At 44.4% G+C, this 22,165-nt stretch overlaps 2 protein-coding genes across 5 annotated transcripts in view; both read right to left on the bottom strand.

Annotated features, from left to right (window-relative positions):
• Positions 1–5,509: 5,509 nt before the first annotated feature.
• On the bottom strand, positions 5,510–12,524 carry ABHD10 (abhydrolase domain containing 10). 2 transcript variants are annotated; one of them, XM_026041674.1, is made up of 5 exons: positions 12,481–12,524; positions 10,064–10,247; positions 9,082–9,193; positions 7,951–8,088; positions 5,510–7,555 (listed from the first exon to the last, which is right to left on the bottom strand). In XM_026041674.1, exons 2-5 carry the CDS (start codon positions 10,126–10,128, stop codon positions 7,214–7,216), a joined length of 657 nt encoding a protein of 218 aa, XP_025897459.1. In that variant the 5' UTR covers positions 10,129–10,247; positions 12,481–12,524; the 3' UTR covers positions 5,510–7,213. The 2 variants fall into 2 exon arrangements, with proteins under 2 accessions (XP_025897459.1, XP_025897454.1); XM_026041669.1 differs by lacking the exon at positions 12,481–12,524 and adding an exon at positions 10,928–11,281.
• A 1,318-nt stretch (positions 12,525–13,842) lies between these two features.
• PHLDB2 (pleckstrin homology like domain family B member 2) overlaps positions 13,843–22,165 on the bottom strand; it is a 53,071-nt gene continuing 44,748 nt past the window's right edge. For all 3 annotated transcript variants that reach the window (XM_026041697.1, XM_026041703.1, XM_026041689.1), the window contains 5 exons: positions 22,037–22,127; positions 21,456–21,602; positions 19,549–19,768; positions 16,238–16,323; positions 13,843–15,487 (listed from right to left, as the gene is read on the bottom strand). In XM_026041697.1, the coding sequence (XP_025897482.1) occupies positions 15,347–15,487; positions 16,238–16,323; positions 19,549–19,768; positions 21,456–21,602; positions 22,037–22,127 (685 nt within the window). In that variant the 3' untranslated portion in view covers positions 13,843–15,346. The remainder of the gene's footprint in view (positions 15,488–16,237; positions 16,324–19,548; positions 19,769–21,455; positions 21,603–22,036; positions 22,128–22,165) is intronic.

Genomic DNA, 22,165 nt, shown 5'->3' on the forward strand with positions numbered 1-22,165 from the left:
GGAGCCCAAGGAGCCCCTTGAGGGACGACGCGCTCGGGGTCTGCCTCTGCGGCGATGGACACCCAGAGCGCAGCAGCCGGGGCGAGTCTAGGAGGAGCCGGAGGCGGCCCGGGCGCGGGGCCGCTGCATGGCGCAGGACTCGCTGTGCCCGGCCCGGCCTGGCCTGTGGTGCTGCCGCGAGGGCAGCCAGGGCAGCGGCGTCGCCATGGCCGCCCCCCGCCGACGCCAAGGGCGCCCACCCCACTGCGCCCCACACGCGTGCGGCCCCTTCCGCCACGCTGCTCCCGGCGCCAAGGAGAGGCCAAAGCCTCTTGTCCCCCGTCTGCGCCGCGTTGTTGGGGCRCGGGGCCTGCCCCCGTGCACGGAGCGGGGCGCGAACGGCATGGGTGGCAGGGGCAAAGCCAAGGAGGAGAGGGCATTTGGGTAGGGCAGTGAGGCAACGGCCCCTGTCGTCACTATGTACTAGCTCATCAAATAGGGTCCTGAGGAAATAGCCATTGAAAATAAGCAAGAGCCACTAAATCCAGCAAGTGTGCTGTGAAGCACACACTGTTAGATGCTTTCTGTGGGTATGAGTCAGCACACCTCTGCTGGGAGCAAGGGAGCTGGGTCCACGTACGGACATTTAAATCTTGATTACAGCACTGCAGTGATGGGAGGGAAGCAGAGGAAAGCAAGGAGAGCCAAGAGAATTTTACTTCAGTCTCCTCTGTACATATTTGCCCCTTACTAAGCACATTAATTTTGTGCSTCTCTCAAGCAGCACCAGATTTCAAATATCTTTGAATACCTTTGAATATCTTTCAAATATCCACATTTCAAACCTGCTATAAAGCAGCTCCCTTATGGCAAAAGTGTCATGTTTAGTTTGCAACGCAGGAGGATTGGTAAACCCAAGGTGGATTCAGTGTCAGTTCTTTGCCAGTGAAATTGCGTCTCTGGTGCCTAAAATAAGTGAAGTGCAAGTCCTTGTGTATCTCTCTCATAATGGCTTCTCCCTCCATTACTTTCTTATTTAAGGCCATGAATTCTCAGCTTCATCCTGCCTGGGTTGCTCCTGGGCTTGAGCAGACTCAAGAGATGAAAAATTTAATAGAAGACCTAATTCATAGCTCTCCTCCACGGGCATTTCATTGAGTGCTCTCTGTTCTGTGCGCTGCTGGCTTTAAAACCCCATGCAATACCCCGTTACATAACTGAGCGTGCTACGCGGCAAGGCCATCACTAGGGCACCTTACATGCTGGAGAACAGGGCTCAGCAGAGAGCACAGCCACTGAGCATGGGAACAACGGATGCAAACGCAGCCTGGAAATGGGAATAAATGGCACCACTGTAATTTTATGGCCTTCCCGTTCAAGCAAACATCAAGGGCTGCAACTTTTAAGTTTGCTTGAAGTTTGATGTTTGCTTGAATGGGAAGGCCAGCAAGGGCTAGGCCTTACGCTCTGGCCAGGGCCACAGAGAAGATGAAACTGTTCTGTACTTTCAGGTCTTCTCGCATCCTTCCCTTGAAAAGGGGCTCTCTCCATCGCCTGGCCATTCCCGGTCAGGCCAGGGTGCTCGGGGCTCACCAGGTTCATGTACCTTTGTGTCAGGCTCCCATTCACTTCCCAGCTTAGGGACAAGAGTGAGTAGCTTTCCTGCCAGAAGCTACACACCAAAAGTCTCCCCCTTCACAGACACTGGCCATGCAACCTGCTCTCATGGGATCATTCCAGGCTGTGAAAGCTAAAAAACAGCCTTGTCCATCAATATTAACTTGTTATATGGCTTGGAAAACCAGGGAAGTTGCAGAGCATTGGAAAAACGCCGGTCCTGTTCCAATATCTTCAAAGGACAAGTAATCAAATCATAAGGTTGCCATTGTGACTTTAGTCCTAGGAAAACTACAGAGTAATTTTGGTTTCAAAAGCAATAGTGTCAATGCAATTTGCTAAAAGCTCTGAAATACATTAGATGTGGCTACCACATGGCGCATTGATTGGGGAACTAACCTCATTCAGAAACAATAACACGAGACACAAAACAGATGAAAGCTGCTAACCAGTAGGTCTGCTAATATGATTGTAATTGAGAAAACTTCAAGCACCCAGTATATTTTCATCCACTTTGCCCAAGGATATGTCCTCATCACTGAACTATTTAACGTGTTAGTGGCAACCACCCGAAAAGACCCGAACTCCCGGTAAGAGCCCAGCCTAGGCAAGCTGCGATTAGTAAGCAGCAAAGGACACTGGCTGAATGCAACCTACCTGGAGCGGACAAAAAATCAGCGTGGCCAAAGTGATGGTGCGGACAGATAAATGCTTTGATGCAGCTTTGTGTCACAGGGATCAGCAGCTTTAAAAAACAAAACCAAACAGGGCAGGAAACGGAGGATAAACGGGTGGGGATGAAGTCTGGTGAGRGACTGCAACCAAAGGGCTCGGCCTGACCAAACATGGGAGGTGGGACRGTAACTCTATCCTTAGTACCAGCGAGTGAGGTCCGCAGAGAGGGACTGACTCAAGACGCAGTCTGCGTCCAGRCCCCCTCTGCCAGGGCCCGGACCTGCTCCAGGCAGCCCCTGCTTCCCTGGGCACGGCTTTCCTAGGCCRATGACGTCCAGGCACGCCGCGGTCCAGCCCAGCGTCGCTGCTGCCGCATGGCCCCACAGTCCGATGGCACCGAGAGGAGCGTGTCCTCTTGGGTGCTGACCCACATGTGCTGCGAACCTGCGCGGCAACTTCAGCTCCAAACAYCTGGAAGCGTCAGCAGCTGCCGCTTGCTTTGCGTTCCAAATCATGGAGTCATTGCGTTGGGAAAAGGCCTTCAAGATCATCAACTCCAACCGTAAACCCTCCAACGCCCCACCTGCTAAACCACRTCCCTAAATGCCTCGTCTACACGTTTCTTCAGCACTGCCGGGACGGTGACTGCACCACTTCCCTGTAAACGCAGTTTCCTGGAGCCATTTGCTGAGCATAAAACCAGACACTGCAGCCGTCTGGGAAGGTGGCTATTCCTCACCCGCAACCTGATAACCCGTGAGGTGATTCCTCACCTGTTGCCGTAACCAGCAACATTCCCCACCAAATGGGGGATGCCCTTTTCTCTTCAATGAGATAGAAGTGTTGGGCCATAMCATACCTAGGCAGGGCTTGAAGGAGAAAGATGAGGTCAGGCCTTCAACCACGCCGTACCGGGTCCCMTAGCTGAGATGTGCAGGTACCATGTCCCAGGTGGAAACTTCTAACAGTTTTCTAGTTGGGTACACATCAAAGCGAGAGGAGGTCCTACAGCCTCAAAATCAATCCAAACTGCATAAACTGACCTGTGAGCAGTTAAACCTGGGGGCAGCCTCTTTTTATCCTTTATCCCTTGTCCCCAGCCTTCCCACGCCCTGGAAGACGCCTGCAGGGAGAAGCAGCGGGCAGAGCGGCCTTGCACGCGGGTTGCACGAGCAGGCCTCGCTCTGCCGCTGCTCTTCGCGCTGGGCTGGGGCGCGAGGGCAGGCCAAGAGGCTGCGTCCTCACCTCAGGTGTCCGGATACAGGTTCTTTACACTGCTCTTCACTGTCACAAAGCTGCACGGGAACTCAGCGTTTTTCCAAACCCGGCTGGAGTTGTACAGTGCCGCCAGGCAGGGACTGCTCATCTYAGAGACAGTTCTACTGCTTCCCTCACAGGGAAGCCTTTATCTTTGAATACTTTCAACACAATCTTTATCCCAATTTTTTAAACTATGCCTTATATCACAGGGTGGCCATTTGTAACAGCGGGACCGAGTTATTCCCCAGATCATGATTTTCTTGTCCCCTCAGAGCTGGCTGGGAGTTCCTCTCCAAGCACCTTCTCACTTGGCACCCTAGGCATGGTGTGAGCAGCCTCAGCCCCAATGAATAACAAGCAGCCTGCCCAAGAGAAAGCCCTTAATCCAAAATTAACATAAAAATGAAGCGGCAGGAGGCAGCTCCTCGGAGGCCTTTCCAAGCAGGGGTCTTTTTGCCAACAGCGCTTTGTTAGTGTTAACGCAAGGGAAAATAAACGGGCTGAAACAGAAAGTGGGGTGAACACTTCACACCACTTGACTGGAGAAAGAGGCTGTTGTGTGCGATACAAAGGCCAACAAGAGAAGAGTGAAAACATGAGTAATGTATGACAAGATAAAAACTACTACGGACCCAAAACTGCACCAGTACTGCTCCACGGCTGCAGAAGACGAGCATTTGGTTAACAGTAAAAAAAGGCTGATAAGCTTCACAGATTCTTTTGATTCACACTGTAGCAGACTAAGAAATGTAAAGAAAATAAACCCTGCGACCACCACAAGATCCAGCCGCTCAGGTTGGTGCATTTGGAAGTGGGGAAGCCTCAGGCCATGTTCCGTGTTGTGCAAATCCAGCAGACTGTCGAAGAGACACGTTATGTTTCCAGGAAATATATCTYGTACAGGCCAGCACGTCAGATGGCCATTAATAGAAATGAGACAAAAGCAACCCCAAACAAACCAAAGAACAGAAGAATCCATTAGAAAGGACTCTATATATCTGCACCACGCAAAGCTTCCTTTCCAAGCACGGAGTACACTAGTTTACAAAAGAACTTCTACAAGAGAGAAATAGTTTTAGGAATAGTTTTTTTAAAGGTGAACTAATATTAAAAGTAATTCACTTCCTATGCACCTACTGGCAGAAATGACACATTCTATGGATTAAAACAGGAATGGCCCTTCCCTCGGACGCGTGAGCATGTCAAGTCGACAGTAACCAAAACGCGGTAAATTCCAGCTTGGATGCACAGGAAAGGCTGCGACAGGCACTGCAGTATCCAGGGAACTACTGCGGCCAATGTAGAGGAAAAGTCTACCCTAGGCCCAGCTCAAAGCCATCCTGGCATTTAAGAGGAATGCTGCCTGGATGCGGAAAATAGTTAGGGCACTCTGTGAAGGAAGCATCATCTGTGCCTTGCTATTTAAGCATTACCTTTCAAATCTGGAGGAACCTGAAGCAAACAGGACACTTGTCACCATTAGTGAGAAGAAAGGTAAGAGAAACACAAAACCCCGGGGKAGCAACTGAGTAGTTGGCTGGTAACTTCTTTAATAACGGTGAAAGAAAACACAGCTACTACAATGGGTAACTTTGTGCCTTAATTAAAGTAATACTGAACTGCCGCTATCTGCTTTCATTCCTTCCCTATCTGTGTTCCCTTAAGAGACAAAGGAATTTAAGAGACAGGACAAGTGAATCAAAAAAGCAGCAGCCATAGGCTAGTAAATAGCAAAAAGTTTTAAAGTAACTTAATTTTGATTTGGTTCCCCCTTTAAAACTCCCACAAATCTATTTTTCAGGTTGTATGAGATGCAACAGTCATATGAACGCACACAAAGATAACTTCAACAGTAGACAAGGATGAACACAACTCGGTCTTCCAAGTATGTAAGCAGGTAAACAATTTTCACAAGCTGTCCTATTGGYTTTTTCCTCAAAAATATGTAATTAAGACTCTTCAAAGTTCAAGAACATAATGAATGGCATATTCATGCTGGCCGAAAAAGTGTCTCCTCCCTTCAGAAACCAGCAATAAGCGGAAACAACATTCCACAGAATAAGACAGTTCCCAAGACAGATATTCCTGAGCTTAGTTTACTCCATTGGGAAACTAGTTCACTTAAACCAGAAGGGTCACATCTATACTCTAATTTTACTATAACTTTATTTGAACTAGAGCCATCTTTTTTATCCTCCCAATCGGATGCAAAAATTTCACATCAAAGCTCATTTTTTTCCAGTGCTGAAGCCTACGTCCAAAGAAGATATATGAAATACAGTTCTTGTATTTTTTATTTAATGACTACCTTGGCAAAGCTCCGTACAAGGAATTTCTACTGAGAATGCTAACAATGAAAAAGACAAATCCTATAGAAATACCTTGTCCCTAGAAGCCTTAATTTTCTGGGTATGAATAGTGATGCTACTTCATACTTCAAAGAGCGAAGCCAGGAACTAGCAAATGTTTCTGACTGAGGCTTCACTTTGAGGCAAACAGGACTTATTTCACCTAAGTTTTGATGTCTATTCCAACAGTGTGGATGACGCCTTACTTTTGGAAAAGGATAAGTAATAGTGCCCTTTGCAATTAAATCCACAAAGTATTAAATTCTGAAGTGATTTATGTTTCAAGAACTATCCAACTATTACCTCTCAGTTAATAGCTGCTCACGTTTGCAGTTGTGCTCCTCACGCTAACTCCAGAAGACTGACAATCCTCCTGGCAATCCACATGCTGGAGAGAGGCACGGAGTCCATATGCTCTTGTACTCCTCACTTTGAAGCACTTGCTATAGAAGTAAACAGTTACAGAACYGATCCAACTTCAGTTGCGTTACACTAAGATTATATATTATTTCCTTAATAAGTCTCACTAGTTAAACACTATGCCAAGGTAGCCTGGAGAAAAGGACGTAAATCCCACTTGTAAAAATATACAGGGAAGCTAAATTCRCACTCCGAGGCACTGAGACTTTCAGACTCTTAAGACAGCAACAGCGGGACTCCCGTGCATGTTGGGAGTCACGTAACAGGCCTCTGGGTATTCGRCTCTGTAGAACACAGTGCTCATCCTCTGAACAAATCCCAAATCCTCAGCCAGCACGCCAGGCACACTATCAGGGCTTTACAATTTAATTTGACAATTTTAACACTATTTAAGGACACTATCATCATTTCATTTGAAACCTGTTTATTACGCTTCATGTTTATATATTCTCTTTCTAAYGCTAATAACTTTGCTAAACACTTTTGTTGTATTTTGGCTTTCACAGAAGGGTTTCAGACAAAAGCACAGGGCAGTAAAGGTGCCAAAGAAATGAGAAAAATTAAGTTGTATTGTACAGGTCAAGCAGTAACAAAAGGAACCAGTGGCACAAAATCAGGAAGGTAAATGTTTCAGTAGAAAACAGTGTAGGAAGCTCATAAAAAAAAGGTCTAAGTGGTGAAGGAGAGATTTCGGAACAAACAGCAGCACTCCCTTCACACTTGGAACTATCTGTGCAAATGCAGCGTCAATAAAAACACCTGTATTTACAAGACAGAGGTAAGGAACAGCAGGTAGAAGCTTCAGTTCCTACTGTGACAGCCACAACCCTGGCATCATCTCCTAGAGAACAGGGTTTCCGCTACTTTTGGGAACGGGTCGGCTGCAGAGGCCGTGGATTCCGTGATGGCAGGGCTTAGGTCGCTGTGCTCAGCTTGTCAATGAGGTCGTCCACGGTGTTGACGAGCAGCTTGGTGTCCTCCTTCTCGCTCAGGCGGTGGCGGCCGCCTTTGCGCAGGATCACATCCACGTCCCTGCTCAGAACCCGATTCGCCACCTGCAGCGAGATCTGCCACGGGACGTCCTCGTCCTTCATGCCGTGGATGAGTCTTACGGGGCACGTGATGGGAATAGGGCTATTCAACACGCAGTGGTTTTCTGCTTCTCTAATGAAGTCGTACGTGAGAGTGTAGTAGCCTTCCTCACTGTGCTTTGTTGGAAACTTCCACTCGCCTTTATCTTCGATTTCTTTCTGTGTCTACAAAAAAAAGCAAAGAATACACAAGGGAGAGGTTTTGATTTTTCCCTGAGACCTCCATCTTTTCACTCCTGCTTTAAACGCACTAAAACCCTCTCTGACTTTTTAAATTTCACTTTGCCCAGTCCTGTTAGCAGACAAAGTATAYTCTTTCCAGCATCTGAGAGGGCAAAACTCCTAACATATCACAAAAGGGAGGCTGCACCTCTTGCCTGCACTGTACCTAGCAAATATTCCCCAGTTAAATTAAGCTTCTCAGCCACAATTTATCAGAAAGCATGTTTTCAGAGCAAAGYTACCAGATGGTGTACAGGCCAAGTACAGCGCCTGAGCAAGACAGCACCTTAAATGCTTCATGGATTTTAGCTTGCCAAAATTCAACCCTAAGTGTTTACCTCGATGGGAAGCCTGTTAAAAGTTGTTACGAGGTGATCTGCTGCTACAGCCACTCCAACTAGAGCAGCTACTTTATCCGGGCGCGCCATGGCAGCATGAAGCATCAGCCATCCCCCTAGGCTGGAGCCCACCAGGATCTTAAAAGAGAGAAGACAAGACGTTATTTTATAAGAAGCAACTGATTTTTTTTTTTTTTTTCTGTCACAAAAATATCAGCTTTCGTCTTGTTTAACTAGTTAAACCTCGGACACAGTCCTGCTGTCCTTACCCAGGCAGAACTGCTGTCATCTCCAGTGGAAATTTTGCCTGAGTAAGCACCCCAGGATCTGGTATTTTATTATTCTTTTTTTGTTTGGCATGGCTGGTTATTGCTGACTGGGACTGAAACACTGTAAACAAAATGAGAGGTGAAACAATTCAGTACTGCATGCATATTTTATGCTTCCTTCTTAAAATAAATGCACATCACAGAGGCTCAGTGCAGTGACAGGGAGCAACAAAAGCAATTTGTAACACAGAAAGCTTTTAACAAAAATATTGAAGTACGTCCAGGTTGCAGTAGTTYTCAAGATCCTCACTGTAGCTGAATGAGCTTCTACATTCACTTCCAAAGTCGAAGAAGAAACCAAATGCTGCTTCTCCTGACAATTTTGTTACCTATTTCACCATACACAGTATCTTAACTTTTAACGTTACTGTCATTTTAATTACTTAATTTGTCAGCATCTAGCACTGYAATTTAGACATCAGGGAAAAGCTTTTCCACTAGGAGGGCAGAGCAGGGCTGGAACAGGCTACCCAGAGAGGTCGGGTGGAAACTTCACCCTCAGTTTCCAAGAGCGGTCGGGCCAAAAGCCGGGTYGACCTGGCCCGCTGCGCTGACAGTCCTGTCCTAGGCAGGGCCTAAGTGACCTCCAGAGGGTCCTGCCAACCCCAGCTTCCACCGCTCTGTGCTCTGTGGTTGTGCGCAAGACGCCCTACGAATCTCTCTTATTTCAAACGAATCACCTTGAGGAAGTGACTAAGGGAAAAGAGACTGTAAGCAGAAGCTACTGCTTACCAGAGCTTCTGCAGCACRGTTTTGAGGATAGGAGGGAGGAAAATGTTCTATATGTAAGAATAAAATTAACCTGTGGTCCATCTGTAAGTTCATCCAGTATAGACAGAACATCCTTCCTCCATTTCCCTATTGTGCACTCCTCGAAGTTACCATTTGAATTTCCACATCCTGTGTAGTCAAATCTGCAAAGTTAACAAGAAAAATGAAAGTTGTAGCATTGCCCGCAGCTACACAGAATCTAACAAAACGATTTAATCAAAATCGAACAGAGGACAATGTATCACACTGCTTCACTAATCACTTGCCCCTGCTTTAGTATTAAAATAAAATGAAATAAGTGAGATTTGAAAACAATATATGCAATGAGATTACGCTGTATTCTCTTACAATGAGAGACATAAATAGACAAATTTATCAGGGTAATCCCAAATACATAGAATTTTTGTCAAAAAGTCAAAATTCTATTTTAATGGTGTTTAAAAAACAAACTTTCCTATACCCTACTATAAATACTTTTGAAATTCAGCATTCTACCTTGTCTATCAAAGGAGAATCTCAACCACTCTGTAAATGATGCTCTAAAATCATACAAGCCACTGGATAATCAGATTTTGCAGTTAAAAAGAATGCCAGTAGTGATAATCCACAAAAATTAGAATTTCAGGTCCTAAATCCAGAATTTAGCTTCTCATTCCTTCTCCATTTTTGTGCTTGCAGCCCTAACACAACACATAGCACTGATCAGACTACAGAAATTTACCACAGTTCTCTGAATTACTTTCAAAATACATTTTCTTGATTTACCTTAGTCTCTCAACAGACAGAAAGCTTAGATTTCCAACGATAATGATCACTGGAAGAGTGATACTTTTAAGCCTATATACAGCACTGCCCATGTTCCAAACCAAATGACAACTTATACATTTACTAAGCGAACAAGCAGAATTAATCTCAAAATTTATGTATTATTTCCTATCAAAAGCATTCCTCCCTCTCCCAACCAATGATACTTAAATTATTCCACTTTCTTGAAAACAATGCTCTGTATGTACCTGATGAAGGCATGACCTAGCGAGTTGCAGAAATCCTCAAGGGCAATTGCTTTCTGACCGTTCATGTTTGAATTAAAGCCTGGAAGGAAAATAATCCCTGGATTCCTGCCTTTGAGTTTATGGTAAGCTAGATTTGGTCGATCTGATCGAGTAAGGAAGCTRACCGACGATTTCAGCCTGCAAACTGACAGAGAAAGCTAGTTAGCACAATCATGATGACTTTGGCAGAAACAACAGTATGATATAAAAACAGGGTTTAGAAAGTACCAGCATAGTTTGAAAATAATATACTTAGTTGCATTAAAAAAAAAAAAAAAAACCTTACTGATCTGCCCAACATTGATCTACCCAACATTGATCAACTTGGAAGGTAAAGCTAACTGTGACTCATTACCTGCTTTACTTCTTTTCCCCCTTGTGTTCATCTGCCAGGGCAGATAAACTAATCTGTTCCTCTTGCTGTCCTACATTTATCCAGATTAAACTATCACTCTGCAAATCTAAGTATCCTACCATTATTAAAAACAACAACAACAAAAATGCAAGATTGGTTAGTTCAACTTCTGGCAAAGCGGTCCACATTAACAGAATGGAAGTTTTCCTACTGGTGTCCTGAGAACCTAAAGAATTATTATTTTGTTTTTGTTCAAGAGAGCAAACCAGACACACTTTGAAAACAAACATGAGATTGCTTGGACTGTTATTCACATATATAATCATAAGAAAACGAGCTGGTTTCAARCAAGGAAGAAAGGCTATCAAAATCARTATCAATAAAAATACAACAAATCTYAGGGGCTGTTACCATATTTAATCAAAACTTAGCTCTCTATTGTGGGTGAAGGTAAGTGATTTGGTTCAGACCTGTTAGTGAGAAATAATACAGTCCGTTATCCCGCTTCACTTTTTGTATTAATTTGCACACACACAAGGAAAGGTGCATGCAGAAAAGATGCTGGATATTGCAAAACACTGAAAGGTATCAGTAAAAATGTAACAGTCAGGATTTTGCACTGCAGACTAAGAATATTAAATCCTTCCTGAAACGTTGGGACAGGTTTTTTTGTCCTACTAATRCTGAAATTACAATGAAGGGGAATAAACAGCACAGTGAAGGAGTATTTATTCAGATGTGCTCACACTACAGCTTTTTGTTTATGTGCCTATGTCAGCAACGCAGCCCCTCCTTCACCTGCCAATAACAGATCAYGCACACTAGAAAGAGCTAAACTTGTCACAAAGAATTAAATAGTGTTCCTGCCCATRAACTCTCACAAACCACCTCTGCAGGGCCTGGGTTTCCATCCTGCAGCACCCTGGGTGGTGAGGCCCTTACCCTGCACCTGCAATCTCTCTAGCTGTGTGCATTTCACAAGGGCCTCTGCCCAAGCACCACTGCCAAACCCCAACCTGAGTAACACATAAACCTAAGGCCATCATGCGAGCCAGCCACATGAGCCACATTCTCAGACTTCTCTTCAGACTGGTCAGAAACATTAATAACTGAACATGCACCCAGTAATTTCTTGCCCCGGTCTCTCCAAAAATCCTCAGCAGGACCAGGGAAGCATCTCTGGAAGGTGCCAGATAACTGCAAACACACTCAGCAGCTAACTACAGGAAACCCAGGGGCCTCGTGTGACACGACGGAAGTCTCTATGATAACAGAGACACTGTGTTATTTTGTTAGAACCAGCAGCAATCACAAATGAGGCCAGAACCACGCAGGCTGAAGCCTTAACCAAGGCCCAAGAAATCCTCTGAACAACTGAGGATACTTAAGTACTGTAACCTACTCACTGCAAAGAGAAGCTGCAGACAAAAGCAGCTCTTCTCAATAATGGGCTGTACATTATCCACATTCGGAATGCACTCGTAGTGTTACCACCACGACAGAGAAAATAACAGGGCACAGATGGGCCCTGCTGCTTAGCCCTCCCTGCGGGCACCTGGCAGCACACTAAGCAATCAGTTATTCTGATCATGCTACAACTACGCACCTTACACAAGAACACCTTTCTTGAGCAGACACACGACACAGGCCTTTGGCAACAACGAACACTTTTATTCGCTCCCGCGCTGGGCAAGCGGGGGGCCTCGCTGAGCCCCCTCGCACACGGGCCAGGCGGTTTGCTGCGGGGCTCACGGGCACCCTCGGGCCCAGCGCCTCACACAACSCCTGCGTCTCCCGGGGCCCGGGCCCTGCAGCTCGGCAGCGCAGCCCGCGCGCACCCGCCACGCGGCAGCCAACGGCCGTTAACGGCCGCGCTGCCCCTCGCCAGCCGCGGCCCAAGGCGGCGGGGGAGGGAGGACAGGGAGGCACCCCCGCGCCGAGGGCCAGCACACCTCCCTACGCCCACACAGAGCCGCGCGCGCCTCTTCTCCCGGGCTGACTGACCCCGCGGCCCTTCCCTTACCCTGGAGCCCCGGGACGCGGCGGCCCCCCCGCCCCAGGCCGGCGGCGGCGGCGGCACCGCCCCGCACCAGCCCCCGCAGCGCCGCCATGGCCGCCAGCGCACGCCCCGCACACGGGCGGGCGGGGGAGCCTCACTGCGCATGCGCCGCACGCGCCCGCCCGGGCCACGCGCATGCGCAGCCTTCCCCCTCCCCCGCCCCCTGCCGCAGTTGCCGCTGCCCCGCGACCGTTAGGGGCCCCGCGACCGTTAGGGCGGGTGCTGTGGAGGGGGTGGGGGGGCTGCGCCTCGTCGGTCTGCGCCCCGTGCAGGCGTCCTCGGTGGAAGCACCGCCGTAAGGCTGGGATAGCCCTGTCTAAACAAGCGGAGTATGGCAGGCAGCCTCGGGGTACGGGGCTAGAGCACGTTGTATTTCAGTTGTGCGTCATAACGTGGCTCCGGCGGGCCCGGCCAGGAAGGCGCTCTCGCGGACCGTTCTCCCTCGGCACCCGTGTGAGAGCACCGGCGCTTGGCAATTTCCCCATCTACTGGCCGCTGCAAGCAACTAATACTCAGTTGCTTTTTTTTTTTTTTTTTTTCCCCCCTCCTCACTCCAGAGAACTTAGTAAATGACCATGCAAATAAAGTCGAGGTTGTCAAGACATGGATTTGTGCAGACACACTGTACTTTTAATAGGGAGAAGAAGTCGGTGTGGAGAGCGCCAGGGTTTCTYCTCAGAAGGGGCAGCCTGACCTGTGCTACAGATAGAGCGGGCCCAGCACCACAGCCATGGAGGTTTCTAGATAATGAAACATGGGTCCTGCTGGTCTGGTTTAACATGGTATAGGGAAAGGGCCTGTGTGATTTTGTCTTGATGCCCACCAATAAAAACCCCGCTACCCTCTGTGTGCATATAATGGGGACAGAAATTGTACTATCTCCATTGTACTTAAGGGGCCAAAAGCTGCATGGGCTGCTCTGATGACAGCCCTAATGATTCCTGCCACCAGAGCCACAACCAAATCAAAGAAGTAGGCAAACCCAAAATGTTGGGAGTTCAGCAATGTCAGCAATATTCAAAGATGAATATTCCAACCAAGTGTATTTTTAAAAACATTTATTGAAATGCCTTCATTGCATCATGCAGGATACAAAAATCATGATTAGAAAACCTTTATAACCATACTTATAAGTAAAATCAAGATACATACCAGGGAACAGTAATAATTATATAAACCAAAGCAATTATTTTCTGATAGTGCTTTAAAATCATTAGATTACAGGCCGCTTGTGGTGATCTGCACAACTGTCCCTTCCTTCATGACTCAAGTCAGAAGTGGTGCACAGCATGAGAGACCAACCACGCGACCCGTGAATACACCACAAGAAACAATTCATACCCGTTCATTACAGATACAGGGTCTTAAGAGTACAATAAAAATATTCCATCAGCCTATTCTGCTTTCTGTTTTTAATTTGCTCCATCAAAAGCCATTAACTTTTCATTACGGAAAAACGTCTAATGCGCTTTCTTTAATTACACAAACCACATAGCACATACAACTCGATTACTGGAATGGGGACCTCTTYAAAGTCATAATATACGAGACTTTCTTCAAATTCAGTTCCATTAAATATGTTTTTGCTATATTAGTCAAGGACTGGACAGTGGTCTTAAACTGGAGTCCACTGTATCCTCAGATTTCTTTTACTCAAAACTTTGAGTATTTTTTCTTAGTTAATACACTACTTAGTGTAAACTCTTAGAACTTGCCTCTTTATTTGTATTCTACTTGACAACAKGACTCTGCACACGTGCATTAAAAAATACTCTGGACTGAAACTGTGGCTTCAATGAATCTAGATAGCTSGGTATTTTGGCACTGACTTCACAGGGATCAATATTTGAGATACTGCAGTAAAGCGTTCACTTGGCACAGAGTAAGATTAGAGCCATACTAGGACCCGACTACATTGAAAAAAAAAAATCAGCTCAATCAATGCAACAAGGCAGATTAAGAAAACACCTCCCTATGACAGTTTCCTTCTAATATCAGAGGTTTCCATTTATTTTATTTTTTTTTAATATCACCTTGTGGGAAAAGAAAAAAAAAATCCTTATAAAGCTGTGCTCGTTTCTCTTGTTGCTGCTGAGCTCCACAGATGCAAACTTCCAATATCCAGTTGCTGCAACTGGATTATTTGACCCTACAGAATATTGTAACAATTTATGTTAAAAGTCAGGAAGAGTTTTGGCACGTCCCATTATAGAAAGCTAAACTACACCTAATAATTTGGGGAAAAAAAAAAGAGGGGAATTTTATAACTCTTTGGCTTAGTTTTAATACTCAACTACTAAGGCAAGTGTGTGTACCTTAGGGTTGCTTTTTACTTTTATTATAAAATATGTGACTAAAAGAGTTTTAAAAAGTCAGCTAATCATCTACAAATGTCAAATGCTGCATATTAAAATATATGCTATGATACCTTTTGTTCCATTACTAGAATTTTTGCATACTGACGAGAAGAAACACCTTTGTAAACTGTTTAGTATGAGCTTATGAAGACATTCTCTGTATAGGAGAAATTGTACAGAATTATCGTTTAATCAAGATGCTGTCATTTAAGCTGCCCGATTATCCATTTCAGCACACTGTGACTGCAGAGCTTTAGCTCTTCTGCTCCTATACAGGTCAACTAAAATAAGCAACAGGTCCTCCTTTTCAATGCATGTATAAAACCCTTTCATTCCGTGGTTTTGGGTGCACATCATAAGGAGGCTATTTCTGAGCATTCACCAGTAACGCAGGTGGCTCTTCGGATTTTACTAGATATGGCTAACTTCTTTGTACGTGAGGTTATTGCAATATGCCCTATTGCCCCTTTTTATTATAACATGAAGTGAGTGTAGCCTTCTGCGCCCGTAACAATAACGTCCATCCATATCCTCATGGCTTCTGGGGTGGGAGCAACCATATAGTATATCCGGTCATGGGTCTTAACGCTGAAAGTGAGTAGTGGGTTGGGACTCTAAAACAAAAAAGAAGAAAGACATCAAAGGAATGAAATGAAAYCAATTTCTTTGCGCTCTAAGTACAATTATTTACAGGGAGATGCAGAAGAGGGTTAAGGAGAACGATGCAGAGCAAAATGCCGAGCACTGCATCCAACACTGCAGTCCTAGAAGGAGAGGTGTGTTGAAAGTGCCTGCACCCAGCACAAACACTTGTTTTAGGATGTACTTCCACGCTTGGATATGGTACAGCAGTAGAGGGCTCCCAAAAGTGGCTTAATGTCCAAGCAACAAAAAGTTCCCTAGGCACCCTCATCCAGAAGCCAAAAGCACTTCAGCCAAAACAAGCCCATGCACGAAAGAAGTTGAGAGATTTCACAGACCTTCTAAATTATAGATACGAGGCAAGGGGCTGCCATCAGCTGTGGGTACCCACTAACATCCCCGCTATGACAGACACTTACTGCCATTTCTTGATTTGCCAAAGCCACCAAAGTCAGTGGTCTAACCAGGAGCAGGACTAAGGAAACCCCCATGGAACTATCACTAGGCACAAACACTCTCTCCTCCCAGCTCTCTCATTTCACTGGTACAAAAGATTAAAAGATTGATGTGTTTCAGCGCTCTGGCTTCATCTTCCTTCTCCTCTGCCCTGTTCATGTGCAAGGTTATTTGCACCGTCAGATCTCCTTCTGTATTTAGAAAAGCTACTGCATTTTAGATACTGCCAAATGGCACTCTGTTAAAACAACGGTAACAAAGCTTACCTTATATGCATTCTTTAGATGATCGTAATAGACTTCTTCAATAGCTTGAAAATATATTACACCTTTTAATTTAGTTTCGTGTTTGTCTAAAATAGGAAAGAGAGAATGATTTTTGCAAACTAACACAGTACTTCAACAAGCAAAAGGGTAATGTTCATTTCCACGTTTGTCAGGGTATATCAATGACTGGACGAGCTTTGCTGCTTGTGAAACGCCCCAGAGATCTTCAGCGTCTCTGACAGGAAGGACAGTTGAGTTAAAAGATATATTTCCTATTCCATTTAATTTATCTTCTCTTCAGCTCGGTTTCCAAGGAAAGGCTTTTCCAAAGCTTTTGCGATTGCCCTATTTGTCCGTGCCTTCACTAAAGTCTATGAACCTTTTGTGCAGTTTTAGCTAATAGAGGCACAGATGCGTTTGAATTATTAAGTTGCTCCATTTCTGCYGGTAGCTCAGAGAGAAATCCACACAGTCTCCCTTGGGGCAAGGATTCCCCYGGGCTGCTTGGACTACTGGGTGACCACTCATCATCGTAAAGCAGCCGGGCCTCACAAACGGCTCAAGGGCCGCAGCAAAGCTGGCAGGGCGAGACCCATGGTTCTCCTGCACTGAAAAACTGCCATGAAAAGTGAATTTCAGATACAATTTGATAGTAAAAGCCTTGCTTAGAACAGCAYGAGTGATTCTGTTTAGAAAAGCTTCTTCCTGTTTATAAGACATCTGTAGTCTCAAGCTAATATTTATTATTCAACTGCGCAGAAGCCTCTATAGCTTCTATAGCTTTCTCTAGCAGATGCTGCTAGAGTGTAAATTCTAAATTATTTATATATCTACCTTCAAGGGAARTAATATATTAAGTCCCACCCTACGAATCCAAGAAAGCTTTTGCATCATATGCAGCTCTATTGGGAGATTTTAAAAATAAACAGAGTAAGACTGTTGACTTTCTGCACAGTCTCTATATGGCCTTCCCTTTGGCATTGATTTGTGTCATCTGGCAGACCCAATTGGGAAAGAAGGTATCCAGATAAGAGCAGGTATTTTTATACACTTAAAAAAAGTGTATAAAGTTTTAAAAAGTGTATAAAGTAACAAGTATAAACTTGTTAAAGTCTGGCTTAACATACATATGTCGTGTTAGCCCGCAGCAGAGATCAATCTGTGGTCTGCAGGCCACCAGCCTACATCCTGCTTGCCTCTATCCCAGCACTGGCTACTGAATGGAGATACAGACTGTGCATCTTAAAAATCACAACTGTAATGTGCTGCAAGGAAACAGGGTAGATCTTCAGGTTCCTACTTTCTCCTTCAGTGAAAGAGAGTTTGTTAAATAATCCCCGGGGGCATTAAGAAACACCAAAGCTGCATGGGACACAAACAGGCAAACTTCCCCCTAGGACGCTGTGCCAGTTGGAAGATGTAATGTCTCCCAGTTACTCCATTAACACTGAAGAGCTAAGGAGAAAATGTCCATCCCTCCCCGAGAGGCTCCACAGTCCTTTTCAACACTTAGGAGCTCAGCCTACAGCAATCAATTGCCAAAGCTTCAGCTGATGGGGAGAAAAGCTCCCAGAAACCCAAGGCTTCACTGCTGGGACTCTCCCTGCCAGCCCCAGGGAACCAGGAGGAGTTCTGAGGTGTAAGATTACTGCCCAGAACACCCTGCAGCTAACCAAATACAATACTATTGAACATAATACACCATCTGTACAGCACAGGCAAGCTGTGATCCACTCTCCTTTCAAACCCTTGGTTACAGCAACATTTCAGGTAACCCAAAAATTCCTATCAAAGAGGTCTTTCTGGAGTCTCATGTGTGTTTCAGGTCAGAAATGCAAATGTTTTAGTCAAAAAACTAAATTTTCAGGCTTAGGGCAATTTTCAAATTTCCAATTTTCAGGGCATAGTCTTTGCTTGTTACACTTGCAGAATTTAAACAACATAAACCTGTATGCTCACAAAATGTTCATTTATTCTGAATTTGCAGAATCAATATTTGTTTTGGAAGTCTAGAATGTATTTGAAGACCTAGACAGATCCTCACTTGTGCAAACAGCTGCATTTTTGCTCAGCTGGTACAGAATTCTCCTGAAACTTTCTTTGTTGGCTGGAGTCCTTGAGACATTAAAAAAAGGTTTTCTTTGGTAATTGAAATTGTATTATGGCAACTGAACTGCACTCAAAACTGAAACTGGAAATTATTAACATAACTACTTTAAAAACAGAAAAGATAAGCACCAGATGGAAATATTATTGTATGTTACGGGCCTTGACAACCCATAAACTGGCTGTTAAGAACAAAACAGGGAAAAAAAAACTTTCTGTTTGTCATATTTTTCTCAGTATTATTGTAAAGTAGTATGAAATATTTAGTGGATACATAATGGAATCAGATGATGTATTTTAAAAAAGACTGACTGAGCAATGCATAATTACCATCAATTTCAAGTCCCTCATGACTTGCTGAAAAGGAGAAATGTTGCTTTTTTTCCTTCTTTTTTTCATATGCCAGATGTTTTCTTCTGCTTCTTAGCAAATACCATCCCACATATGCCCCTGTTGACCTCTCCAAACAAAAACTTAGAGCACATAGTAATTTTTATGACTTCCTCCAAAACTTCAAAGTCAAACTCAGCATAGTTTATACAGCAAATCATGGGATGTGAGAACTTAAGTCCCAGAGTTCTTCAGTTCCAGAATTCTGGTTTTGACTTAATATAAGAAATTACTATAATGCTTATAACAGCTCCAGATATCATATTAAGAAAATTTAATCGATAGAAACCTTTGYAGAATACTTCATGTTGCTCGTGTAAAAATATTTTAGCCTTTCTCATTACCTGSTAAACTCTTTAAGTCTACTGCTGTGTATTTAACTTTAGGGAACTGCAGAGCATTCGATTTATTTATGTTTTTGGAAATACCACAGATTATACTCTTCACTATGGCAACAAGAAATCATTCTGTCCTAGGGGACATAGGTAATATTGGAAAATAACTTATGCAGAGCTGTTATTCTGTGTAATAAGAATGTGACGACCTTACTTTTTTACTTTACTTACTTTATTTTCTCTTGCCTGTCCACTCTCTCCCTTTGTCAGTTATGCTCATTGGTGCCTTACCTGTTACTCAGATTGACTGCTACAGGGAAGGGACTGCATCATTTGTGAGTGTATACCTAAAATGCTCCAACAAAAAGTTGGAGTTTCAAGTTTTCCTGGGGATTTCCTCCATACTTGCAACATGGCTGAGGTGGATGGGGAAGCAGASGGACATAGAAAGCCTGGTAGTGATGCTGGAAAACAACTTACCTGCATAGTAAGTAAAAGTTCTCTTGTTTCTGTCAAAAACAAACCACCGTTTTTTCCATGTTTTAATTTTCCCTCCCATCTTGATCAGAAAGCCTCGGCAGGTCTTCTCCGTGAGGGAGATGTGGTAGCAGGTCTCTATGTTGTGACCAGCTGTTTCAATGTGACTTCGCAGATCAAAGTCTTCCTTTCTAATGGGCAAATAGCGAGTCAAGGGACGGGCCTGCAAGACAGCAAAGAAAAAAAGATTTAATGAAAAAAAAAAAGTCAACTTTTCTCTCATGCTCTTTCTGCCGCCAGGACAAATTGCATAAACGCATAGAGTCCAACACTGAAGATAACAACAATAAAGTGCTCTACGCAGCAGGCGTAGTTTCCTTCAAAAGAGAAATCCTTAAAACAGGCATCTCTACAAAGTGTTTGATACTTGTATAAAACTGAGATTACAGCAAGACAATGTCTGAAATCCTCTGTTGGGTAAACTGGTATAGCAAGGACCAGATAACAAGGAATAGATGCATGTTGTTTTAGAATTAAAAAACGATTTACGTGGGAGAGGTCTGTGGTTGTTTTAGAAAAATTGAGTTAAATCAGCGCTTTACCTCTCTGTATAAGATAGCCACTCTCTGTGCAGCGAAATGGCTCCATATATTAACATTTCAGTATTACAAGTACTTCAATACAAAGTATAGGAAAAACATCAAGAACATGCTTTTACTAGGAAAAAAATAGTGTTAAGAAGCAGGAGAGTGAAGAGAGTGGACTGTACTCACTAGCTATTTTCAGGACATCTTCTTCKTCACTACCTAAATGTGCTGTCCAGTTCATAATCCACAAGCCAGCACAGAGACAACCCTGTGCCTGAGAGAGCAAAGCGGGCAGGAAACAGGGCCTCAATCTCAGCTATGTTTAGGGCTATTGCTGCATCCTGCCTGGACAGGACAACTTGAGGGAGTGACTCCAGGTGGGATTCARGACCTTTGCCAGCTGCAGCAGAAGGCTCGGTTTCAGTGCCCCGAGAGCCCGTTATTTTAAGCACAGGAGACAAGTCTCGGGAGGCTCCTGCTGCAATCTGCAGTCTCCTGCCCCCTCTACAGTGACTCCAGAGAAGCCAGCGCCCTGCTGAATCCAGTCGCTCCCTGCTCCAGGCCTCAAGCTRGTCTTTAAATACCACCACGGGTCACAAATCGAAGGGGCTTTCTCTCCTCGCATTCTCAGGCATCTCCTCATGCAAAGGCAGCTGTGTTGCCTCTAAGAGCTTTTAGCACCCTTCTAAAATTATGCAGCCTGTACTATACCRGCTGGAACTGCCTGGGGCATGTGCAAAGATGGGAGTTTTTTTGTTTGGTTGTTTTTGTTGGGTTTTTTTGGGCTTTTCCCCCCCCTTCCTGCCAGTTCTGCTATCAGTTTCTAAATGTACCGATTAGCACTGATAGGGCATTTTATTAACCCAARGATAAAGTGCTGTTCTCTCCCTAGAGCAGATGTGGAGGTGACCTCCACTGCCCCTCCCCCTATTTTTTTTTCCAGTTAAGTATTTTGGAAATGGCAATTAACATTAAAAGGGGAAAACCACAAACAAATATCCCCTCCCAGGGGTTATAGCACATTTTTTGTTGTTRTTCAGATTAATATGCTGCCCTACCTATTCTCAGAAACAAACATTATAAGATTAATATTCATATTTTAGATATAGGATAGTAACATAGGATACCTATGTTAATATTTAGCTTTAAATGAATAAATAGATATCTGAGGCTCCAGGATCSCAAAGACACTTCCAGGAACACAGTTACATCTCAGAAATACTAAATGAGTCAGCTTATCATTGACAGAAATACATTCATTCCTGTTCTTGTAACCGTGGGGAAAATTTTACACTAAAACCACTTCATGCCAATGCATCTCACCTGTGCTCTTTGCTTCTCACGTATCTTAACTTCCTTTTCAATTAATTTTTGCCTCTGGCTGGTCTCTTCTTCCAGCCTTTTCTCCAGTTGCTCTCTGCGACGTTTCTCTTCTTCCAGAGCTCGCTTTTTAGCTTCCATCTCCCGCTCCTGAATACCACAACACATGCAGAATTTCAGCTAAATGTGTAATTATGGCTGATAATGTAATTCATTCCTAGCTAGACCTTAATGTCTTCTTGCCTTSAGGTAGGCAGAAATATATATCCAAAGCAGACCGAGAACTGGAATCACAATTACAAATATTATTGCTCCAGAAATATGTGTTATTAATAAGCAACTCTCCTAGCAGGTATAGGAGCAACTCTGATTAGCTGCAAACAGGAATTTACCCTGAATTTGCTCATTGAGACAGCAGCTCAAAGATGCACTGTGAGAAGCAGCCAGAATAATACTGAACAGAAAGAAGCAATTTTTAAGGCCCCGTTAGACATTAACTATACAGGACCTAAAGGTTTATTTAGGAGGGCATTATCTATCCAACATGCAAGCTCTTAGTTTTAATCATAAAATCATTTGTTTACCCTGGTCTCAAGCAGCCTGGTCTTCTCAGCATGGGCCTGTTTCAGAAGTCTCTCCATCTCTTCTATTCTTGCGACATTCGAAGTGCTTGCGCTGCACACACACACAAACCCCCCAGGGTTATTTAAAGC

This window comes from Nothoprocta perdicaria, unplaced genomic scaffold, assembly GCF_003342845.1.
Source record: "Nothoprocta perdicaria isolate Ctin4 unplaced genomic scaffold, notPer1 scaffold_102, whole genome shotgun sequence".
NCBI lineage: Eukaryota > Metazoa > Chordata > Aves > Tinamiformes > Tinamidae > Nothoprocta > Nothoprocta perdicaria.